Below are 10,822 nucleotides of genomic sequence, written 5' to 3'. Positions count from 1 at the left end.
TCATCTACTCGAAGAGAAGACAAAAATGTCTGCGCTGGACGTGGAGGAGTTTATCCAACAAAACAGAGCTCTGGCCGAGCAGGTGGAGACGTTTCGAGGTTACTGGGAGAGCGAGAAACAATGGCAGGCCCGACGGGAGTTTCTCCTCCGGAACATCAGCGAGTACAAGTCCCAGCAGCTGGACCCTCTGCTCGCCCTGTCCATGGTCTGGGCCAACAACGTTTTCCTCGGCTGCCGGTGCGTAAACACACGCTGTTGTTTTTTTAACCGTACAGACATGTTCTCCAGTAAAAGTCAAGTATAAAATCTGATATTACTTCTGATTATTTACTAAACTCGCCTTAGTCCGGCTTCAGGAATGTTTTTGAGTCTTCTTCGTGTCCCCCGCTCTCAGCTCACCGGTAGCTCGCTGCTGCCCCCTGTGTCCGCAAAGTGACAAACACCCAAAGGTGTCTAATCAATAACAGGATGACTGGGGCAGATATCAGTGTTTTCCAATGCTAATAAAATAACAGCTGTTAGAAGTTATAATTTAATTTGTGGATAGCCCCTTGAGATGTGCCATCTCTTTTTCAAAGAACATTCACTGAAATACAAACACATACAAACATAATACAGAGAGATATAGTACAAACACAACAGCTAACAGTGACATTTAACAAGCATTTTGCTCTTATTTTCACTCAACAACCCCAGAGTTTACAGTTTAGTATTATAGGTTAACATAATATTCAAACAGGCCATACCATTAGGTTACGATGTGGTAAGAAGTGATAGATCTGAAGACTATTCCAGTCTGCTGGAGCTTTACAACAAAATGCTTTGTGTCCCATCTCTTTGTGGATTCTTGGAGATTGCAAGTGTGTTTTCAGATACTGGGAGTTATGTGGAATCAGATATTGTTTAAGGTAAGGAGGGTAATTAACAGATAAACTGAATTAAACTGAGTATAACAAAATAGTTTGAGGTTTCCTTAAACATATCCATACCAATTCATTTAAATGTAGCATCATTAGTCCATTAAAAATACCAAAATACTAATTTTTCATAGTAGGAACATAAATACAGATTTAATATTTCCACTTACTTTTTCATATTTAAAACGATTATGTTGATGCAGGGCTGCAACTGATGAATGTTTTATTTACAACCATCAAGACAAAAAAAAGTACATCCTTACAGTTTATCAATTTCCAACAGCTTCAGCAATGTTTACATTCTCACTTGGTTTTCTCGACACTGCAAAATATGAACCACATATGTTAATTACGGCTGCTGATTAGGGTTATTACACACTGACGTCCTGTGTCTTCACTGACGGCAGGTACAGCACAGAGCTCCTGGAGAAAGTGAAGGAAATGGCTGAAGGCATCGTGGTGGTGGACGCACCGGTCTTCAAGACAAGAGATGAGATTGTTAAGAAGCAACAGGTGCGTCTGTAGACACACACACACACACACACACACACACAGTGGCACAGAAAAGTCTTCATGTACTCCTCTCTCCTGTCACAGGGTCGATGACCGGCTCAGTTGGATGGGATCAAGACTGGGACTCAGCTGTTTTTTACATACAGGCTGTGCTTGTCAGGCACGTCAGACCACGTTTCTGTGGTTCTTCTATTATCCTACATTGTTTGTTGCGGATGTGAATGACCTCAGAAATGTTTTTTATGAAAAGCACAAAGATTTAATTTGTCAGATTTTTAACATTTTAGTTGTTCAGTGACTGTGACATTGTTTTTAGCTTTACATTTTTTTACTCACTGGTTTTTAGTGCTGTTTTTATAAATTCACATGTAAGTTGACACGGTGTCTTTGTTCTAAAGAATAAAGTGCTGTTTTTTTGTCATAGGATTGTATTTGTCTTTTCCCTTAAAGAATAATGTAGACTGACACTGACACCACCACACAAACCTCAAGCAAGTAGTGACTGAAAGAAGAAAAAAAGTTGTGGATCAAAAATAAGGATGTTGAGTTCCAGAGATAGAATTTTAAAAGCTGTACAATCCTAAAGCCGTGGATCACTGCACACTTTTCAGCTGATTATGAAGAAAAAACAACTCTCTGAACTAGCAGACTATTATTAGGATGTTACTGCTGAGCTGATGAAGGACCAAAATAGGAAAATACAATTTAAACATCATCAGGACCAAAGCCAAGAGCAACACCTGTCTCAAAGTCTGAAAAATGTGTTTTATTATGTTTATACAGCATATTGTTATAAGTATACATTTTTTGTTTAATTCACAAAATTTTATAACATATCCCTTATGCTTAGTAGGTGAAATAAGTCACTAGCCACAATATGACCTTTGTCTCAGAAAAGAGGAACTCCATTTGATGATGACTGGCTTACACTGATTAATTAGCTGGAATTGGGCAGGGTTAAGTGATTATACTCAAGTGTTTTCAAATTGGGTGTCACATTAAAAAAATGCAGGCATGAAAACAACTTAAGCCTTTGGGGAACAGTTGATCTCACTGTTGAAACAGTGTGGTCTCCTCTCAATCCTCTAATTAACGGCCCTCATTTACAGTGAAAGCGTACGTGCACTGGGCAGCGCTGCTTTTATCTGCTTGTTAAGGAATATGTCAGCTGTGTCATTTGAAGACGGGGAACAAAAGCACTGACTGCATTCAGGCTGTCGTGTCACAGGCAACTAGACATTTGAAAGTAATTTACTGTGGAAGGTGAAATTAGAAAACCATGTGGGCACAGGCCTAGGAGGAGCTGTCAGGAGAGGGAGCAGAGAACAATGAAACTCCTATGAATGTTACTGACAACTAACAAAGATGTGTTATAATGAAATGAGCAGAAAAGAACATGATGTGGAAGTACATGCAAAATGTCAAGTATTTTTTTAATCGATTTCTCTTGATTCCAGTTGTTTGTAACCTTCACAGATTTCTACGTTCACTCCTGTTAACCACATAATGGAAATAATGCAGTGCCACCATTTAATGGATTTTGATAAACATGAAAGAATGACACTGAAACAAGGAAGAAGCATGAGATGAAGCACAAGCAAAATAAATACAATATTTCCTTAGCTGTGATTCCCACATATCACCCGACCCCGTTCTCCACTCTTATCCTGCCCTGTTCAAGTGTTAATATTTACTTTTCTAATAACACTCCCTCTCTGACATCTATCATCGTCTACTGTGGAGCAGAAATTATTCAGAGCTGGCTGGCCAGGGAGTCATGATTCATCAGTGGAAGGGAGACTTGTCGCAGTTGCTGCCTGTGACGTCTGTGAGCCCAAACCTACAGTGTCTTAAAATAACACAGATTACTGGAGGAGCTCAGGAGTTGTTCTTTATCAGCTGCATCTGTGGCCAATTTGAAGAACAACTCTGAAAAGGTGTTTTCTGGATTCTTGCATGACTGTTAAAATGTGCCGATTTGGTCATCAAGCTGCCCTTTCCAAACAGCCAAGTTGTGCACACCAGCAGACGTTACAAAAAAAAAAAAAGGGAAAATTTCCAAAGAAATGAAAAATATGTAAAAATCTGACACTACCAGCATCAATCCAACTGAAAAAACAAATATATATTACAAATTCTGTTAGCAATAACTTATTTCACATCATGCAATAACAAAAGTAAAATAAAGGACAAGAAACATATACGATTGATTTCCCTCCATCATTTTCCACAGATGAATTGGCAAGCAGGCTTATGTCCATTCTGGTTTGGTTGTTCTCTGGATGTTTTTCTATTTCCTTTTTTCAGGGTGGCACTTGAGTTCTTCTGATATATTTGCTGTTTTTTTGTTTTCTTGATGAGGTAAAAATGACAGAAGTAGTAGGATGATGAAGCGAGGGTGATGAAAGAGCAGACTGTGAGAGAAGCTCAGACGTCCACCCAGCTCTGCTCCACGATGGCAGTCACCCTCTTCTCGTACTCCCTCTTGTTTTCCTGATAGAGCTGTGCAGCCTGGCTGTTGGCCGGGCTGTTGGGGTTTGGCTCGTCCAGCAGTGACTGTGGAAAATACACAAACACACATGTTTTGAGGGCATACAGAGCCGTGCGAGTATTTTTCAGGAATATCACTTCATACCGATGCTTTTCTCTCCTTTTGAAACAGAAAAATGTTGCACTGAACCGTTTTTTTACACAAATAGAGCATTAGATTTCTTTATTTAAACACTAAGATGCTGAAGTGCACTGAAAAGTGACTGCATCCAAAATTCCCACATCAAAATTCAGGATTCCCCAGCACCCGTTCTATAAATCTGGGTTGCAGAGGAACATTATGCTAGGTTTTATCTGTGAATTGTGTTGAAGTGCAGATAATGCCGTCTGTATTTCCACACAATGATAGATGACATTAATTCAGGGAAGTGCAGTGCAAATAAAGAGAAATAACAACATATGCCAGATGGGCCATGTCAGTGCTGATCTGTGTCAAACCAACCAACCTGGATGGAGGTGAGTATGGACGATACATCATAAGTGGGGCTCCAGCGATTCTGAAGGATGTCTAAACATATACTGCCATCTGCATAAACTGGAAAACACACAACACATTCAAGCTGCAGACAAAACACCAACATAACCACACAAATTATATTGTGTCTGTACCAGAATCACTGAAAAACAATATGTCAAGTCGTCAGGAAATAAGAAGAACCTATGATCTAACTAACTCAATCCAAGGTAGAGACATGCAGGCAACCATGCTGCTGATACAAAAGATGTATTTGTTTGGCCTTCAGTGCAAACCTTTCTGATTGAACCTGTTTAATCTGTTTTATTATGAACTGGGAGAGGGGATGAATGGGAGGAAACTGCTTGAATGTGAAGGGAAGAGGAAATCTGAGACCATGGAGCCATAAAATGTGCAAAAACAGCTGCACCAAAAGAACTGCTAAACTACAGACATCAGTTATGATTAAAGTTAGTATTAAAGAAGATCCCATTTATAAAGATCTGGTTCAAATCAGTAAAAATGTGTATGTTTGAGTGTGCATGGGCAGCTGTATTGCTTACCATTTGGGTGAAACATTCTGGAGACAAACCGAACTGTGGGAGGTTTATTTGGGTACTCCTCTGAAAACTCTATCAGAAGCTTAAACGTTCCTGTGGAGACAGAGAGGGGGCAGGAAGAGGGTGTGACGCAGAGAGCGGGACAGAGAGAGGGAGACGGTGTGTTCAGGGCTGCACACAAGTCATTTTGTGAGGAGAACACAGATGTGAAAAATCGAGGTGGACACGGAAACGAGAGAAACAATTACGTTACTAAAAATACCGCCGGCTCGAACAGAAAGAGCAGCTAATCCTTCACTGAGGCAGAGACGGCAACGCTGCAGGCTAAAAGAATAACAGGAGGGAGCTGAGTCGCAAGAGAAAACAATAAACCCTGAGTCAGCATTTCTCATGCCTGACTTCAGTCCTAATTACAAGCAGAAAAGTTTGGCAGTAAACCCCTCCCAGCTCCTGCTGGGAGGGGTTTACTGCCAGGACTGATGCGGGTCAATCAAATGCCAAGAGGTGCCATGAATACAGAAAGTAAACCTTAATAAAATGGACATGCATGTAACAGAATACTGTAGAAATAGCATGATACAATGCAATTATGACTGTTCTACAACTGAATTATGGGATTTTAAACCAGGCTGCATCCTGTTGTGTTCATGGATGTGTTATATAAACTGGACTTGTATGTCATGATGACCCTTACCAGCTGAATATCTGCTAATGGCCGAAAATGTCCGTATTAATAGCTGTGATGATGTTAATTGTATCAGCCAACCTCATTATCACTGTTTTGATGCACAGGGGGATATGTATAAAAACTCAAATTAAAAAAAAAATCTGATGTTTTTGTGTAAAGCCACAAAATATGTCAGAGGTTACAAAATGCACTCGAAGTTAATTTAGTTACAGTCACATTCTTATTGCATAGCGAAATTACTTTTTTTTTTTAAAAAAAATCTCTTTAGCACTTTAATGAAAATATATATACACGCTGGTCATGTTCCTGCGTGTGTGTGATTTGATGAACATCAAATCACAGTTGCTGGGGGTGTAAACCCCATTATCGCTCACAGACTTAACGCTGATATTTTTACCGCACACTGTGCACAAAGCTGTGACAGATGGATTGAATAATACACCTCTGCAACAATAACAGTGTAGCAGAACCTCAAATCAAATCCTGAGCTGGATAAATGTGTTCCCAAGGAAGGAGCGCTTTACGGTGAACTTTATGGATAAGATAAATCAAAATGGAGAACTTACCATCTTCAAATGGTGTTCCAACCGGCCTGCAAAAGGCAGAGACAGAAATAGGTTTTTTCCAGATTCTAATTTGGAAATTGCTACTAACAAGTAACAAGGCTTTGGTTTGCATAAAACATAACCATTACTGTATATGGTGCTGCAAGGGTTTGCACTACCCAGATACCAGAGTCTTTTTATACTCAATCTGTGTAAAGGGACCAATTAAACAGCTGCTTTCATGTTTTACATTTCAGGCAGCTTCCACTTGGAATTAGGTAAGATAATAAAAGCAAGTCTATTTTTATTTTAAACCCATCGGTTATTTTCTGGTTTGTTTTTTTTGTTGTGGTCTGTGAAGTTATAAAATAATGCCGGCTACTCAATTTGCTTGTTTTCTTGGAGTTTTATTACTTCTTGTATTGATTTTTTCATTTCATATTACCAGCACATCTCAGTCCGTGTTCCTGTTTGCTTGGTCATGATTCAGTCTCATTTCAACTGCACTTTAAATTATGCATGAACAGACAATAGATCGTGGAAAAGTAACTCTCTTGATTTGGTCTTCATCCATTCCTCCATCCTTTTCCTATCAACTGTAGCCACAGCAGTGTCTCTCAGCCCTTTCTTCCATCAAACACCCACTGAGTCACTACATGCTGTGCTACACTCATGGCCGTAATCAGAAATATTTGTGGGTGGGCAAGTGCGTGTGTGCATGTATGTGCATGTGTGTGTGGGGAGGGGGTCACAATCACAGCGGCACAGTAAAGACAGCAGGGTGGAGTTGGATTTGGAAAATGACTCACCCAAAAATAACAGCATTCCAAAGCATGATGTTGTTCTCTGATGGTGCTCCGCTCACACCGGTGGGAGGATCTTCTTGAAGCCTGGGTAAGACACAGAGCAAGAGAGAAAGACATGATTAGAAGTATGACAGGGGCAGACATGGGAAGACACAAACAACATGAAGGGCACAGAGAGAGGCTGACAAAAAGAAAAGAGCAGGAAAAAAGAACAAAGAGAACAAACCAAACCAAAAAAAAGGGAAACAAAAATAAAAAAAAATGGAGAACAGATGAAACAAAAGGATACAAAAAAAAAAAACAGAGGGGAGCGAGCAAGAGGATTTTAATTAACACCTTGACTGCAGGATAATTATCTATTGAAGTGTAAACTGTTGTATCAACATGACTCCAGTAGCCAGCTGGGCTTGCAGGATCAAATGCACATGGCAGATCCTCCTGTCTCATGTCAGTTAACATAAGCTACACCATTACCACTCATCTGAAGCACTGCTGGTACCACTGAGTCAACCTTCCCCATGATATAGTGATGACAGTCCAGACTACCATTATCACAAACATCTTCATACCTGGGTAAGACAAAGAAGGGAATTCTGGACATTTTTCTATCAATAAATGTTTGTTATGCTTTTCCTGGGCTGTTATTTATCATCTGTAGCAGTGTGTGTGCAATAAACACACCAACTTACAAGTGATCAAGAGCAGCATCAGACAAGAAACAACTCAAACAGCATGAAATCTATAGGAATAGTAATTAAATTGATTTTTATGAATATGCTTCATTAGTTAGTTTGTTTTTTCAATTATAAGATCCATAATTCAGTTGATAAAATGGCAGTGACTCCATATGACTTGTTTTGTAAGACCAACAATCCAAAGCCCGTAAATTTTTCAGACAAGGAACAAAACCCCCCCGGTACCTGCTAATTTTGAACAATTAAAAGCTGTAACAATTAATCAATTATCAACATAGGTGATAATTTTCTGTCTATTTAATTCCTACACTTTCAAAGGATTGGAGAACCTTGAGGTTTTCAAACAATAAAGTCTATAAACAGGTCCTAGGTATTTGGCCCCTAATTTCTTAGCAAAAATTCATCAGTAGATTCATCAGAGACTCAAACTCAAACATGGATTTAATGACAATAATTGTTCCAGTCCCACAAAAGATATGCCCAGAGCTATTTGACTGGCTGGTGATCTGTTAAGGGGAGTGTGAAATGCCAAAGCAACAACTGCCTAGCAGCAAGTGAAAAACACACAGATGTCACAGGTCAACATTTTAAATTCATTTCTGGTTTGTTAACATATAGATCAGTGTAGGTAGGCTATGAAACAGGTTTCTGGTGGACTGGGCCCACATGACAAATACAGGTAGTGTGTACGCAGCTCAATTTACTCTGCTGGTATTCTTGATGAAACTGAGGGTAGATTATTGTATCACATCAAAGGTCTTGCTTCAGATCAGCAATGCATGTAAGGCAAGTGTGGAATCAACCCAGACCAGTCAGGTCCGCAATCCCACACCCAGTATAAAAGCCAGTTTAATAAGCCCATAGAGCTATAAACCAAGGTAGGCTGATTTGTGTGTCTGTGTGTGACTGCAGATCCATGTTTGAGGCCCAAGGTGCAGACAGACCCACTGCAATTAACCTCATTTACTTTAATGTGCCTGGGCTCTCTGGTGGAGGGATGCTCCACTACTACTTGTTGTTAATAACATAACAGAAACAATGTAGTTAGGAAACCATTCATATCATGAAGTCAATTCAGTAACTCAACTAGATATACAACTTTTGACTAAGGTCTGCTACAAATGATCCAGTTTAGAGTCGGTACACAGCCTAAAATAACTTTACAACTGTGAAAATGTAGCTATAAGTTTTCACTCACGCTAAAGCCTCACTAAAATATTCTGAGGTTCAGTAGAGATTCGTAAAAATAAAGTGAAGGTACTAATGTGTATTGTAATGTTGCTGCTTTCACATCATTTGTTCTAAAAATAGACTAGAGAAGAAATGAAAGTAATGCGTTAAAGAATATAATTAAAAAGGAGACTGACACCAGTGTGTCATTTCACATCCACAGCACAGAGCCAAAGCATTGCAAATAATCTGAGTTATAGATTAAAAGAATAGCATTTACATAATACTATACAACGTTCAATCTGCCAGACACACAGGCTGATCCAGGAATGTGCCATTGTATTTTCCTCGCCTCAGTGTTATGTTTTCCCACCTGGGCACTGGCTCAGCAGAGTAGAGTTACAGTGACACCTTATCCGCCCTGCCTCAGCGGCTGTTCTCAGTAGAATAGCTTAGCATCTCTTTTCCCTCTGACAGATATGTGTGAATGGATGCCATATGGAGCAAGACAACAGATTGGGGATAGCAGGTATTTATAAGCAGCCATTTGCCAGGTGTGACTCTCCCTGGAAACCCAAACACCGGTCTGATTATTATTTACACAACAAGGGTGTAGGAACTGCTTACCTGACACAAATAGTAATCTAAATCAAAAAAAGCTCTAGGAAGAGGTGGCAGTCTCATATTTATCAAGCCTAAGGATTAACAAACACCTGTAAGTCACCCTGAAACCAAAATGTTTGCCTGCTGGTCACATGTATCTTCTAAATTGGGGCATTGAAGCCAAGACAGTGGGTTTGCTGAATTGCCACAAGGTTCAGCTAAATTTTATCTATCTCAGGTGACCTCAGCCAGGCTGGACTGGGACTAATTACCGCAGCAAACAAACAAACTGGCCGGTAAAAATACAAACACCAACGCTGCATTCTTCGGGAGTCATCATATTACACCTAAAGCATGCCATGTGTCCTTTGTCAACCCTATAGGCGCCGGGTAGTGAGACAAAGCATTGGTATTAACGGGTTAATTTCACAGTAACTCCAGTCTAAGTCTGTTTTATAACGGATACCGGATGATTTGCACCGGTAGCCAGCTAATGCTAAGCTAACTAGCCACCGAGAGCTACATCGGCTAACAAGCTAGCTGCACACAAACACAACAAACGAAAATGTCGCGGTACCTTTTAAAATCTCTCATTAGCCGTCTCCTTGCCGGGGTAGACATTGTTCAAAATGTGTAAAAAAAAAATACCACCCAAACCCTAAACCGGGATCATAAACCGAATAGTACCCGAAACCAAAAACGGTGTTTCTTCCGCTTGTAGCTCTTTTCTTCTTCTTCTCCCAAAACAACTGGCTCGGTTTTATGGTGACGTCACAGAGGACCCGCCCCTTCACGTCAGAGACGAGCACGGTGAAGAAATGTTTATTATAAGGCAAACCCACTGTGTTTCTGTTGGTTTAAGGTAGGAGGCACATGTGATCAATGTGTTTAATGCTGGGCAATATCCTATTTTTACATAAATTATTCTCTCATCATCCTTTATTTAAACCTTCATGTGGTCATCATGTGTCCTGAAAATATCTTTAGACTGTATTTTTGAACTTCTCATTTGAATTATGATTGAAAGTATTTCTGTGATACTGTGTGTCAAAGTATTTTAATACCAGGAGGCTATTGTAACATTGCTCTACAGTGTGGCTGTGATGACAGGTTTGATACTAGGGTACTATTTAGGATCTCCCACTGCTGTGAACAGATTCCAAGACAAAGTTGCACCTGGACTTTGCTACTAGTTGAAAACCACACTGGAGATGGTGCCACAGTCCTTCCTGCTGTTACAGATACTACAGGACACATCCCAGAATATGATGTAATTTAGCACATTCAAAACTGTTCACTCATATCAGAATCAAGGTCAAGA

The 10,822-nt window shown here is 39.9% G+C and overlaps 2 protein-coding genes across 2 annotated transcripts; one reads left to right on the top strand and one right to left on the bottom strand.

Annotated features, from left to right (window-relative positions):
- On the top strand, window positions 1-1,851 carry cdkn2aipnl (CDKN2A interacting protein N-terminal like). The gene is made up of 3 exons (XM_026328772.1): window positions 1-237; window positions 1,325-1,430; window positions 1,515-1,851. Exons 1-3 carry the CDS (start codon window positions 26-28, stop codon window positions 1,521-1,523), a joined length of 327 nt encoding a protein of 108 aa, XP_026184557.1. The 5' UTR covers window positions 1-25; the 3' UTR covers window positions 1,524-1,851.
- A 324-nt stretch (window positions 1,852-2,175) lies between these two features.
- On the bottom strand, window positions 2,176-10,245 carry ube2b (ubiquitin-conjugating enzyme E2B (RAD6 homolog)). Its single transcript, XM_026328996.2, has 6 exons — window positions 10,079-10,245; window positions 7,037-7,117; window positions 6,249-6,274; window positions 4,998-5,087; window positions 4,427-4,515; window positions 2,176-3,986 (listed from the first exon to the last, which is right to left on the bottom strand). Exons 1-6 carry the CDS (start codon window positions 10,120-10,122, stop codon window positions 3,858-3,860), a joined length of 459 nt encoding a protein of 152 aa, XP_026184781.1. The 5' UTR covers window positions 10,123-10,245; the 3' UTR covers window positions 2,176-3,857.
- Between the last annotated feature and the right edge of the window lie 577 nt (window positions 10,246-10,822).

This window comes from Mastacembelus armatus, chromosome 14 (assembly GCF_900324485.2).
Source record: "Mastacembelus armatus chromosome 14, fMasArm1.2, whole genome shotgun sequence".
Taxonomy (NCBI): Eukaryota; Metazoa; Chordata; class Actinopteri; order Synbranchiformes; family Mastacembelidae; genus Mastacembelus; species Mastacembelus armatus.
This window is presented reverse-complemented; position numbering and strand designations above follow the sequence as displayed.